The sequence below is a fragment of the Coregonus lavaretus genome (assembly GCF_964263955.1).
Source record: "Coregonus lavaretus genome assembly, chromosome: 5".
NCBI classification, from domain to species: domain Eukaryota; kingdom Metazoa; phylum Chordata; class Actinopteri; order Salmoniformes; family Salmonidae; genus Coregonus; species Coregonus lavaretus.
This window is the reverse complement of record NC_139992.1, coordinates 29,179,596-29,194,267: the sequence shown is the minus strand read 5'-3', so window position 1 is coordinate 29,194,267 and position 14,672 is coordinate 29,179,596. Positions and strand designations below refer to the sequence as shown.

Genomic DNA, 14,672 nt, shown 5'->3' with positions numbered 1-14,672 from the left:
TGTATAAAAGTGGGGTGATAGAGACAGTGATCAAAAGCAGGGTGACTAAGAACCTAGTGGTTGTGACAGTCTTTCATGCTGTAATGTTTTGCATAGCAACAGCCCCCCTCCCCACTCCAATTTGCAGGGATCCTCTGCATTTTTCCTACTGAAAAATAAAACGCATCTTGTTTGTGAAACGTTAAAAAATGTGTGCGTGAAACCATTGTCCATTAATATCACTGAGATGGTTTCATTTTCTGCGCGCCCCTTATATCGGGCGCGTTCTATAGTGCGCGCTATTTGGAGCTGGAAGGTTCGCTACAGTGTAGCACTGTGGCCATGAAATGGTTAATATTTTCTCCCGGAAAAGGGCGAAGTCTGCACAGCAACAAGCACTATGATTGCGTTGCACTGTGCGTCTCAGCAGCTGGTGAGTTGTTTTTATTTTTTTGGGTACAGTTGCATGTTGCTTTACGCCTGCAAAAGCTGCCATAACCATCCTCAATAACTTGCCAATAGGACATACTTGCGTGTGATCTAAATTATACACTGCAACTCGTTTATACTGAGTGGTAATCGTAAGTGTAAGTTTGTGTTTATGTAGCATAGCTTCTACTGCTAAGGAAACGTTTCAGCGGGCTGTTACCGTTGAGGCAGGGAACTTTAGTCGTTACCATCTCATCTGTATATAGAACAGTTGGATGAAACGGTTGTGTTGTGCGTGCTACTTTAACGATTGCGTGATATGTCTAGTGTGAACACTAAAAAGTAGGTCGTTGAACATAGGCAAAATAGGGTCCGTGGCGAAGGGTCTTTCAGCCAAATAGCCAATGCAACTAGCATGACGTTCCACTGCGCTTTCTATTTTCATATTTTACGCGGATACATCGACGCTTCTCCTTTTCCTATTGACGGTGGCTGAATTTTTACACCAGTCGCTGTGTTGAATACTCCGTGCGTTTAATCCAAAGTGTTGTCGTGCGTGATTCTAGTGATGTGCATTTCCACCATCACTGGCTCTGAATCATTGCGCTGCTGGGTGATGTAGATAAACAAACGGGTATGACTGATTAATAGTGTTTTGAGCTATTCTTTTCGATTAGTTCTCCACTCAATCCTGGTTGTCTGTTTATTTTTTTGCAGAACACCATGGAGCTTCTAGAGGAGGACCTCACCTGCCCAATTTGCTGCTGTCTCTTTGAGGACCCCCGAGTTCTGCCATGCTCGCACAGCTTCTGCAAGAAGTGCTTGGAGGGGATTCTGGAGGGGAACAACCGAGGACCCGTTTGGAGACCCCCATTCAAATGCCCCAGTTGCCGCAAGGAGACCCCTCAAAATGGCATAAACACCCTCCAGATCAACTACTCGTTACGCGGAATCGTGGAGAAATACAACAAGATCAGAGTTTTACCCAGGATGGCCCTGTGCAAACATCACAGTGGTCAACCGCTTAATATATTTTGTGCCACAGACTTGAAACTTATTTGTGGATTTTGCGCAACAACTGGCGACCATAAAGGACATCAATTCTGTGCCCTGGAAGACGCATATGAGCAGGAGAAAGCTGCATTTGAGGAGCTGTTCCAGGGAGTCCAGAGCTGGCGCAGAGCAGATACCCTAACCTGCCTGGAGACACTGGAAGCCAGTAAGAAAAAGGCACTCCAGCTGGTTTCCAGGGATGCAGAGAAAGTAACAGACTATTTCGTCAAACTGATCAGCACCCTGGACCACAAAAAGAACGAGATCCTCTCTGATTTCGAGACGCTGAAGTTGGTGGTAATGCAAGCCTACGACCCCGAGATCAACAAACTAAGCGCTGCATTGGAGGAGCAGAGGCGCGCGCTCAGCATCGCTGAGTCCTTCAGGAATGTGACCGACCCCCTCTGCTTCCTCCAGCAGATGCAGGAGTTCAGGGAGAGGTTGCGCGTTGTCTGGGAAACGCCGCTCCCCTCCCAGAGAGACATGGACGTCGGTCCCCTGGTCCGGAACTTCGACGTCAAAAACTGGGACTCAGTGAAGCTCAAAGATGTGGACAAGCTCTCGGTCCCGCACGAGAGTAGCGCGTATAGCTCAACGACCCGGCGTGTCGGCGGCAGAACACTGGGGAGAGTCATCATGATTGTTGTGTGCCTGTTACTATGCGTCCTGGTGCTTCTGCAGCCGGACAGCCTGACCGCGGTGTCAGCCCAAGTCTCCTCGCTCTGCCATGCCTACCTGCCCGTGCTGGCTGGCTGGCTGGAGCTGGCTACCGGTGCGTGGCAGTGCTGGAGAGAAGTAGTGGATGCCTGCGTTTGCCTGGTGGGTTCGTGACTGAAATGTATCCTGACCCTCTTTCACACAACTGGCGTTTTTCTTGAATGCCTCATAAACACAACTGGCGAATTTCTTGGACGTCGTAGGTTGCTTTAGATTTCCAAATGTGTTATTTTTGGATCAGAAGCAAGCTGCAGCAGTCTGATATTGAAAGCCTATATGTAAAAGTTATAGGCCTAAGTAGATTTATAGCTAACACTAGAAAGCTATTCAAGTATTTACAAGCACATATGTATCATGCATTTAGTATCATTTTATATAGGATATATAAACAGAACAACCATACAATACTAACGAGAATCAACACTATTGCAGTACAGTCGCGGTCAAAAGTTTTGAGAATGACACAGGTATTGGTCTTCACAAAGTTTGCTGCTTCAGTGTTTTTAGATATTTTTGTCAGATGTTACTATGGTATACTGAAGTATAATTACAAGCATTCCATAAGTGTCAAATGCTTTTATTGACAATTACATTAAGTTTATGCAAAGAGTCAATATTTGCAGTGTTGACCCTTCTTTTTCAAGACCTCTGCAATCCGCCCTGGCATGCTGTCAATTAACTTCTGGGCCACATCCTGACTGATGGCAGCCCATTCTTGCATAATCAATGCTTGGAGTTTGTCAGAATTTGTGGGTTTTTGTTTGTCCACCCGCCTCTTGAGGACTGACCACAAGTTCTCAATGGATTAAGGTCTGGGGAGTTTCCTGGCCATGGACCCAAAATGTTGATGTTTTGTTCCCCGAGCCACTTAGTTATCACTTTTGCCTTATGGCAAGGTGCTCCATCATGCTGGAAAAGGCATTGTTCGTCACCAAACTGTTCTTGGATGGTTGGGAGAAGTTGCTCTCGGAGGATGTGTTGGTACCGTTCTTTATTCATGGCTGTGTTCTTAGGCAAAATTATGAGTGAGCCCACTCCCTTGGCTGAGAAGCAACCCCACACATGAATGGTCTCAGGATGCTTTACTGTTGGCATGACACAGGACTGATGATAGCGCTCACCTTGTCTTCTCCGGACAAGCTTTTTTCCGGATGCCCCAAACAATCGGAAAGGGGATTCATCAGAGAAAATGACTTTACCCCAGTCCTCAGCAGTCCAATCCCTGTACCTTTTGCAGAATATCAGTCTGTCCCTGATGTTAGGGCGGCAGGTAGCTTAGTGGTTAAGAGCGTTGTGCCAGTAACCGAAAGGTCGCTGGTTCTAATCCCCGAGCCGACTAGGTGAAAAATCTGTCGATGTGCCCTTGAGCAAGGCACTTAACCCTAATTGCTCCTGTAAGTCGCTCTGGATAAGAGCGTCTGCTAAATGACCAATTATTTATTTATTATGTTTTTCCTGGAGAGAAGTGGCTTCCTCGCTGCCCTTCTTGACACCAGGCCATCCTCCAAAAGTCTTCGCCTCACTGTGCGTGCAGATGCACTCACACCTGCCTGCTGCCATTCCTGAGCAAGCTCTGCACTGGTGGTGCCCCGATCCCACAGCTGAATCAACTTTAGGAGACATTCCTGGCGCTTGCTGGACTTTCTTGGGCGCCCTGAAGCCTTCTTCACAACAATTGAACCTCTCACCTTGAAGTTCTTGATGATCCGATAAATGGTTGATTTAGGTGCAATCTTACTAGCAGCAATATCCTTGCCTGTAGACGGCACGTGTTTCCTTGCAGGTAACCATGGTTAACAGAGGAAGAACAATGATTTCAAGCACCACCCTCCTTTTAAAGCTTCCAGTCTGTTATTCTAACTCAATCAGCATGACAGAGTGATCTCCAGCCTGGTCCTCATCAACACTCTCACCTGCGTTAACGAGAGAATCACTGACATGTCAGCTGGTCCTTTTGTGGCAGGGCTGAAATGCAGTGGAAATGTTTTTTGGGGGATTAAGTTCATTTTTCATGGCAAAGAGGGACTTTGCAATTAATTGCAATTCATCTGACCACTCTTCATAACATTCTGGAGTATATGCAAATTGACATCATAAAAACTGAGGCAGCAGACTTTGTGAAAATTAATATTTGTGTCATTCTCAAAACTTTTGTTGTCAGATTTGAGAACAGCTTGTTTGGTGAATGTTAAGCAGCAGCTCTGTCCTGGAGCACCATCCATCCTTCTCCAAGCCATATGATCACAGTAACACTGACAACCACAGGTCATAGCCTGAGTCACCTCATGATCTTTATTTACTTTAATATGCACATGCCATAGGCTAGATTATTTAGCAAAGGCCTAATATTTACACCTAGTTTGAATGTCTGAGTTTGGTTTATTTTTGCCTTAAGTTTACTGACAGTCTGTTGAGTTGTCATAACGGCCCATAACGCCTCATACCGTGTCACCAGCCTCATCTTTTGCCTATTAAAACTTCAATTTGGTATTTTTCATCATCTTTATTTTTGAGTGACCTGAGGGAGTTTCACCAAAATTGTCCCGGCTGTTTTACGCACTTGAACTTTTCTGGTCAACATCAGAAGTGAAGCCTCCTCTATTGATGCGCACACTGCTCAAGTGAGATGAAATACTGACATTATGAAATGCCATGCACTCGCTCAGGCGTTCCAAATTCTTGTTTGATGCTCGCCTTCCTTGTTGATCCGTCATCACTGCGCGATTTAACCTCCACGGGGGGCAAGGTTGAATGTTGCGTAACTATACAAACATCAGCTTGGTTTGTCTAAATATCACATTAGGCTATATAACAACTTAATTTATTATTTAAAAAATGTTTTGGGGCCTTTAGGCCTAGGAATACGTTATGAACACAGTGCCAATTTCTTTTTTGGCCTATGGGGACTTTTTATTTTTCAAAATTGAAAAGGCAATAATAGGCCTAATCTAATTCTCAAATTCCATTCACAACAACTAATTATAGCCTACACATCTGGGATGAAATACAGATTGAATCAACTGTCCCAGTCCAGTGAATGTCAATGTGTGCTCAACTTTGAATGCCACAGCTTGTCATAGATGGCCATGGTTTGCCTACACTGGGCAACTATGCAGGTCATGCATGTTGCAAGTGGATCACGAAGAGCAATTCTTACTTCTTAGAACTCATCCAATTTTTTGTTTAGCTCACAGTATTCCAATTTATAGAAAGCAAACCATGTCATAGGCCTACAACGTTTCAATTGAAAATTGCGGCAATGCATCCATATCGGTCCAATAAACATTAACGTCCATTGGTCATGTCCTGCAGTTTTGACTTTTCTGAAGGAACGAAATCCTGACGGAAATCCCAGGATCAGACAACAAACCTGTCATGAACCTATGATGTAAGCGCTGACCACAATTCAGGACCAACGTCATGGCACGTATATATATAGCCGACTGTTGCCGGGCAAATAAGGGATGAAAATGTAAAGTTGGTCTTTCTCTTTCCTATAATAACAATTAATAATATAACTAATAAGACTTCAAACAAATGCAAAAATACCTATATATTATATAATTAGGCATAATCAATTCATCTAAATGCACCCAAAAGATTGGGTGATGACATGATGTGATGAAATGGTGCCTGCATGCAAAACGATCTTACATAACCATCCTTTTCTAACAATTCCTATGAATTATTCAAAATCCAACTAAATTCAACATATTGAATAACATTCCGTGGGAATAGCATAGGCTATACCCTAATGGCCTATGGTGCGCAAATTGCGCAATCAACAGAACTGTGGCTCAGATAGGCCTTCCTTTACAATAAAACAGGGCCATTTAAGTCGTATTTAGACCCCAAAAATGTTATCGACCAAATGTAGATATTTAATTTATATGATGAACATCAGGTGTTTAAGAATGTATATATATGCAATAGCTTAGGTTGAGTCTGACTAGTGAATTGTATTATTTCTAAAGTAAAATAATGAGTCTTATATGAAGGAACAGCTGCGCACTTAAATAAATGCGCATTTAATTACCAGAATAAAAATATATTTTTAAACAAGTGATTGGTAGCCTTTACCAAACGCGCAACGAGAGGCTATAATGCGTGGCGGAAACTTCCCCAAACAGACTTGTTATTTTATATTTCAAAGGCACTTCATCTTCAGACGTAAAATTAGGGCCTCTCACTAAATAGTCTCAAATAATTTCACAAAATAAAGCATGGAAAAGTCATGGCAAAGAAAGGGGTGCTCTTCAAAATAGTTTTAAGAGAAAATACCCTTAAATACCCTTAATTAAAATTGCAATGTTTTTTTCGGTAATTATGTGCAGTGACAAAGTTTGGGAAGTAAAATATAAATGCATAGGACTATTTTCGACCAGAGTAAAGCAGTCTATACACCCACAGCCTGCATAAAGTAAACTCCCCTGAAAAACTCGCCATTGTCGATACCCGAAATAGGTCTGTAGAAGTAATTTAGCAATTAAGTTTTATTTAGTCTAAGCATTTAATGGCAAAAATGTATCATATGTAGCGTTTAAATATGATTTAAATAGCCTTATAAAAACGTGTGGGAGGCGGATCATTTCGGGATGGTAGCCTATAGTGAAATGTGTGTAGGCTAGGCCTACGTGTGTATTATACTTAATTAACATCTTGCTTTACAAAGTCAGAATTAGCCTAAAATAAGATATGCACGCATAAACCATGCAAATCCTGACTCTGCGTTTATCTGTCCATTGTAGCGAGTGATAAGTCCCGTGTAGCTCAGTAGGTAGAGCATGGCGCTTGCAACGCCAGAGTTGTGGGTTCGATTCCCACGGGGGACCAGTATGAAAATGTATGCACTCACTAACTGTAAGTCGCTCTGGATAAGAGCGTCTGCTAAATGACTAAAATGTAAAAATGTAAAGTGATAAGCCCTTTTCCCTTCAATTGGCATTGCCGCGCTCTGCACCATTTGCTTGTCACAATAACGGTAGCCTCGGCTTCCAGGCCTCGCTCACGTTGAAAGCTTGGTAGAGGCTACAAAAATCAAGCATGTTATAGGCAAGCCAGAGACTATGAAATCAATTTGCTGAAGTTTCACAATAATACAAAATACACACTATAGAATATAGGGCGTGGTTTGGTGGTTGACCATTCGCCTTAAAATCTCATAATTTGATTTTAGGCTACAAGTGATAGATAATGGGACTCATCTTGATAACAGGCGACGGGGTTTATGCCATGTGTGACAATTTATTTTATATAGGAATTGATCAAATTGCTTTGTTTATGCTAGCTGGCACAATATATAGTCAATGTAGACTATCCTCTTTTAAATGTATGATAAAATAGGCATGCTACAGGTCTATAGAAAGGTCACATAAGGAATATCATTGGGACATTTCAAATTGGCCAAGTTCCCTGGAAGGAAAGGTGAAATGTCAGCGAATAATAGGCTGATCGAGCATTGCAATGCCACAATAATCTGAAGGACATTGACAGAAAAGTATAGATCAAGTGTTAGCCTCTCGGTAGATTGCATGTTGGCGAGTGTGACCATGCATGGCCTTGCAGGAACTCGTAGGCTACGGGCTCGTAAAAATATCACTGGCCTATATCAAAGTTAGACCTATCATCAGTATCATATACAGTATAGCAAAAAAATAAATCGCATGCCTTTCTGCCCATGATTAGCCCCAGATCTGTCAGTCCCAATAAGCCTAGCCGGTGACCTTACCGCTATAGACCGGTGTGATAAACTCGCAGGTAACATTCACGATTGTTTGGAAGGCGATGACACATGCCTGGTGCTAGAAATATAATAGGCTAATTTTAGGCGAGCCACAATGGGTTTTGGACAAGATTACGAGTCTTCTGTAGCCCATAGCCTGCTAAAATATACAGGCCAATAGCCAAATTCTACTCAGTTAGCCAAATAAGGCTATTTTTCTCTACCTCATTTTTTATTTATTGTCAAAATAGGGAACCACCCCCAAAAGATTCGAAATTAGGGTTAAATTATTATACACATTTCGTTTACATTAAAAATGGATCAGCTGGAAATTAGTGGTAATATTCCCAGAAATCAAAAAGTAAATTTACCCGAATAGGCCCACATAGCCTATATGCTAATCATTCAAACTGAATGGATGTACATTAGACAATACTACGTGCAGTGCGGCTAGGAGGGTACTTCGTTTTACCAGCTCTTGTTCAAGGCCTATCTTTACCAAAATAATGCTCAGTTGATTTGATTTGAAACCTTGTGGCTCAGCAGTGTAAAGGTGAAGGTTCTAATGTGTGTTCTGCCCCCACAAAAAGGCATTGTAGGCGGTTGAAAAAGTATAGATTTTGTTACAGCTCAGTAAAACGTTTTACCAAGAGCTGGTGCAACAGGCCTATACACCTTACAGCCTTCATTGAGGTAAAATATACGGTCAATTGAGAAATCACGTCGCTTATTTGTATCGTTTCAATAGTTGGATTTTCTCTAGATAAGCGCAATGTGAATGGAGATATAATAATTAGCATTTGGCGTGAAAATAGCATAATAGTCTATTGTTGTACGGTAACTTTCAAGCACTGCGAAGTGCGAACTTAATATAGTGAGAATATTTTTTTAAAAAAAAGGAAAACGTGCATAATTTCAAAACGTTTATTAGAAAATGCTAAACAACAATTTACATACAAAACACCCATTATGGGCCAACTACATTATTACTTTGCATGATTTAATGTGCAAAGAAAATGTTACAATGTATATACAAATATATGAACATATTCCAAAACAATGAACTATAAAATACAACATACCTGTAAAAAAGTAAAATGGACAAAATCAACTGCTTAACCTAATCATTCTGTACCTGTCATAATGATGACGACACACAGCGTCCCTCTCCATTCGGTGTCTTCTCCCCCTCCTGTGCACGGTTCTCCTGCGCTGCGCGGCAGAGGGACGGATGCATGCAGACTCTCGGTAAGTTAACGGTGGTAAGCGGTCAGCTTTGCTTCAGCAGCACGTTCAATACTGGAGGCTTCAGCAGTAGTTTTAACTCCAATATTTACGTGCTGCTACAGCAAGGCAGCCAGTGACGAGGCAGGTGGATCCCACACACACTCTTCCGGATGGTTCCACAGATGGCCGTCTGTCCAGGCGTTACTGCGGCAGCACAGTACGGCCTGCATCTCTGTGTAACCCACAAACCATTCTGTGCTGCTATAGCACCACCACAACCAGCTCCATCTCTCCCTCACACACTCCCATCCTCTGACTCTCACTCACAAACCTCTCGCTCCCCTCAGCATTCCCTGCATACACACACACACACACATCCTCTCCAACTCTAGCTCCCTCTCCTGCATACCCTCATCCTCTGACTCGCTCTCTCCCCCTCATGTCAGAGAAAGAAAGGTGATTCCACATGAAACTAGAATAAAAGGGACATTTTTGGATTGTGACAAAATTTCATCCATAAAATGTTGCTTTGGAGGAAGTATTGTTAACATATATTTGACATTTGTATCTGAAAGCCTATTTGAGAAATAATTAATCAAAGTTGGCATATTTGACATTTCAGCCCTACCCAGGAGCATTGCTAGACACCATAACTGTTGATCTATATGGTGTACAAACTGCATCTTGATGTCATTTGAAACCTCATTGTGTCCGCTAAAATGAGTAAAACATTTAATTATGCAAATTTTAAATGTACATTTAATATACGATTTTGAAAACAATGAAAATTAATATCACAAATATAGCCACTTCAATTTCTCATATTTTACTGACAGAAGGTTACAGAGTGGGAGCTCTGTGACTTTTTGAGTTATGACCAAATATATGTGGGGTGGGGGTATGTAGAACTCCATTCTTTCTATTGCCAGTACAGAACAGCAGAGCAGAGTAGCATTCAGTACAGTATAGTTCACTACAGAAAAGTATAGGTCAGTACTGTACAGTAGCATATAGGTCAGTACAGTTCAGAGTACAGTATAATTTACTGTATTGTACTGAACTCTGCTGTTCTGTACTCGCAATAGGAAGAATGGAGTTCAACATACCCCACATATATTTAGTCATACCTTAAAAAGTCTGAGATCCCACTCTTACCTTCTGTGTCTGTAAAACAGTCCATAAAACACAAAATATGAGAAATATTTAGAGTACATGTGACCATTTTTTAGACTTTTCAAAATCATATAATAAATGTACATTTACATCTTGCATAATTCAATGTTTTACTCATTTTAGAGCACACAGAGGTTTTAAATGACATCAAGATTACGTTTGTGCCCCATATAGATCAACAGTTATGGTGTTTGGGTAGGGCCAAAATGTCATAAATATGCCAACTTGGATTGATTATTTCTCAAATATGCTTTTAGATACAAATGTCAAATATATGCCAACAATACTTCCTCCAAAGGACCATTTTATGGATTACATTGTGACAATAAAAAAAAAATGTATTTTTTGTTCAAGTTTTGTGAGGAATCACCCGAAAGCAGCATCCAGATCGTCTCTCCGTGGCTGAAGGGAACTCCACGACTCTCCAACCATCTGAAAAGCGCAGAGGAGAGGATGGAGGTAAATAATTAGCTAAATAAAAAGGCAAAGTACTGAGGTTGTACTTTTGTTCTCTTCTATAACAAGTCGTGTGTGTGTATGTATTATGACACAGGTTGAGACTGGATCAGCTAAATTGAAGGGGTGATGCGGTTTCAATCACACATCAGGCCAGTTTTACTTAGCTAAACTATATTGCAACATTTATTAATCTGCCCCCAAGACTTGGGTTAGAGTAAATATAATTCATCTTCATACAGCATTTTGTTCCCAAAATTACAAATATTAAAGCTCAGAGATGTACATCTTAATTATTCAGCAATACAAATCTGACAATTTCTATACCTCTGGAAAATGACCGTTTTGAAAGTGCTCAGTCAGTTCAAGAATGAATGATCTCAGAATTATTACTCACTATACCCCCCAAGATCAGTAGAAAATAGGTACTATTAGACTGAACCACAGCATGACAACGAAGGGACATAAATATCAAATCAATGTCAAAGTCACTGGACAGTTATCAAAAAAGAATAGTCCCCAACTCTGCTAAGTCACATTTATTTTACTGAAAAGAAAACCATGGTTGACTGCTGTTTGAATGAAACATCCTTAAAACTTCCATCTGGTCAAAGGGGAACCTATTGAAAAGGTAGAGCAACAGACAAACAGGGTTTAAAGTGACACAACCGTTATGGTGTGGTATTAACTAGCATCATAGGCACAATTATGGTTACCCTAGTTTCCAAATATCGCCTGCTTCTGCTGATTTGATCAGGTCCGATAACCACTCTGGTAATATCACTAATGCACTATGGCACAATTCAACAACTCTGATCAACGTCACCAACAGAAAAAAAAGGTACGTCTGGAAGACCATTTATTAGTTGATGATCCACTCCCCCCTGGCCAGCCAGCAATAGCATCTTCATAAATGATTGGTGTAACTTATCATTAGAAGGGGACTGGGTAGTGTATGAAAAATATGACCACAAATCTGTGTGTACAGAGGCATCCAAAACCTAAGGATATGAAGTCCATCGCCATGAATTACAACTGGACGTCGTCAGAGCTTAAAATAAAGCATTAGGAAAAATACATCAGAAATGATAGAGCGGATAATGTGGGTTTCTTTTATTCCCTAAGCAGGTGTTTATAATGATTAACAAACAATGACGCCATCTTGGACACAACTGTGGGTGTATAAGGAAATAACCCAGTGTTAACACAGTGCTGTGTCGGGAGATGGGCCCCGGTATTACAGGGTGGGAGCAGAGAAGTGAACACAAACACATTTGGCATCTTACACAGTTACATTACACCACAACTTCTAAATTAACAACAGCAGCACTGCCAGTTAGCTAAAAAGACATTTAGCCTAGTATTTTCTCACAGGATTACATTTTTCACTCAAGTTATACCATATAATGAGAAATAATATCTTTAGTTAGCAATTTCCCAAAAAAATATTGCAAGGTGAAATTGTACTAACAGCTGATAGGCTATGTTTTAATTTATTAGAATTTCAGATCATTGCGTCCTAACACACACACAATAAGTATAATCTTTTCAGTATTTCATATTTTTTACCATTTCAGATCTTAGATTTTGGTGAGCACAACTTGAAGACTTTTCACACTCGTACAAGACTCCATGGTAAGTATGATATATAAAAGCTAAGTGACCAGGAGATAGGGTTGATCATTGATGGCAGTATCCCGGGTGTTCAGTGGCTGAGTACTTTTGGGTTACAAAGATAATGCCTGCTCCATTGTGTTCTGCTAAGTGTTCATAGAACAGTGAGGCTCCCCGTGTACTTAACCAGGACAGAGTGTGAGCGAGGGACACAAATACACACTCTCCTTCTCTCTCTCCGAGGCACAAATATTCATTTGGACAAGGTGGGTCAAAAGACACGCAAGAAAACTAATGATTAATAGATTTCTGTTTCCCTTATACTGAACACAAATTCACATTCAAATTCTCTCAGAATTAGTTAAATAGCCACTGACAACTAAATGTGCAGCAAAACAAACCACAAATGACTTCTAGATATGTCACTTAAATATGTCCCTTTTCAAAAGAGATTTTAGAATGGGGGCTCAACTGCAACTGGCCTATATTTCATGATGCTGACAAGAAAACAAGAAAAATAAGGTCCAAGTTTTATAGTGGTTTATCTAGAACACAAATTAAAAGTGAAAATCCATTGAATATTTCAATTGAAGGTCTGCGGTAGCAAAGGTGTATTCTGGTCAATATATAAATACAATCACACACACACACACACACGGGAAGTGTTAATTATTGCCTGAATAATATTAATGCTTCTGACTCATGTACATTGTAATAAAGAATTAAACAAACAATCTGTACCACCTTAACCCACTTTCCACACCAGCAACTACAGTATACAGTATACTTCATATCAATTGATTACATTTCAAGTCAAGCATGTCATATTTTTAAAATTAAATTAATTGCATTCCCACTCTCCCAGTTGATTGAAAAATAAATCTAACCTGATTTGATATTTTTTTTAAATACAAATAATAACCTTGTGCACTCCACACACACACACACACACACACACACAACCATTGCCACTCCTTGAGACATTCCCTCTCTGGTTCTCTTGCTCTCTCTTTACCTTTATGAAAAATCATAAATTAACTCACATGAACCAGGTGAGTGAATGAGGCCTTTGACTGTGTCAGTGGGCCAAGAGGAGTCTTGACCAGGTGTCACTACAGCCCAATATCCACACACACACACACACCATTATGGCTTTAACCTTTCCCTGCTCTCTCCAATTGTCGCCTCTGCTCCTCAGTCTTTTAACCTGTTCCTACGGCACACACCCTGAACAATCAACTCAAAGAGTCACCTGACCCTGGGGGCAAAGGTCGAGTGACCCCCTTCCACAGGGGCACGACGCTCTAGACCCCCCACCCCCACCTATCCCAAACCCTTCTCTTGTCAAGTGCAAACTTAGTTTAGCCTCAGTTGTAACACAAAATTCTGTTCTGCTATGTGCATATATGTTGTGTAGGCTATATGGCAAATGTCTAATGAGTTTCTAAACTGTACTGACAATAATTGTTTTATGTAAATGTTCAAATATTTTGATTTATTGTTATTCTATGGGAAGATGATTCAGTCATTTAAATAATTCATTTGATAGAGTTGATACATCCAGACTTTAGTTGAGGGAAAAGTTATCCTTTTTATTTTATTATTTTAAGTAGGTTATGAGGATTTTATGCACAATACTGTAGAGTATAAAAAGCAGTCATATTATAATTCAGTTTAGGCAGTAACTAGTACCAAACATTTAAATACATTTCAAATTACTTATGGAAGCCTGATATTACATTCTGGGAAAGGATTTTAGGTTTGAATAGCAGACCTTCCCATACAACTAAAATGGCACACTAGAAACATCTTAACAAGACTTCACTAATATAATAGGGCAATTTCAGTAGCAATGGCTTTATTTTCAAGAACATCCCTCCATACACAAGAACCCAGATGTACTTCCAACTTTAGTCTAGTTACACCATAACATGGTGTAACTAGACTGATGTTGGAAGTACATCTGGGTACTTGTGTATGGAAGAATGTTCTTGTACATTATCTACGAATGTTTGACTTTAGAGATTGTAACATTTTAGAAAGTGATTGCATAGGCCTACATTTGAATCATACTTCAATTATGACACACACCCTACAAGCACATTTCTTTCTATCCCTCTCCCACACACACATTTGTGACACTCTGTTAAATTGAACAGAGAAATTATTATACACAGCATATAAATCACTATTAACAGAAACCAACTACCAAAATCCAGTTACATTTAACCAAAATCACAATTCTCAGCATTCATCTAGAATGGTTATGGACTTAAGGCTGACCATTCCACACTTGGTTTGG

At 40.4% G+C, this 14,672-nt stretch overlaps 1 protein-coding gene across 2 annotated transcripts; it reads left to right on the top strand.

The window, feature by feature from the left end:
- The first annotated feature begins 370 nt into the window (after positions 1 to 370).
- On the top strand, positions 371 to 4,667 carry trim13 (tripartite motif containing 13). 2 transcript variants are annotated; one of them, XM_084160975.1, is made up of 2 exons: positions 371 to 412; positions 1,126 to 4,667. In XM_084160975.1, exons 1-2 carry the CDS (start codon positions 380 to 382, stop codon positions 2,290 to 2,292), a joined length of 1,200 nt encoding a protein of 399 aa, XP_084017101.1. In that variant the 5' UTR covers positions 371 to 379; the 3' UTR covers positions 2,293 to 4,667. The 2 variants fall into 2 exon arrangements, with proteins under 2 accessions (XP_084017101.1, XP_084017102.1); XM_084160976.1 differs by lacking the exon at positions 371 to 412 and adding an exon at positions 921 to 1,042.
- The last annotated feature ends 10,005 nt before the right edge of the window (positions 4,668 to 14,672 follow it).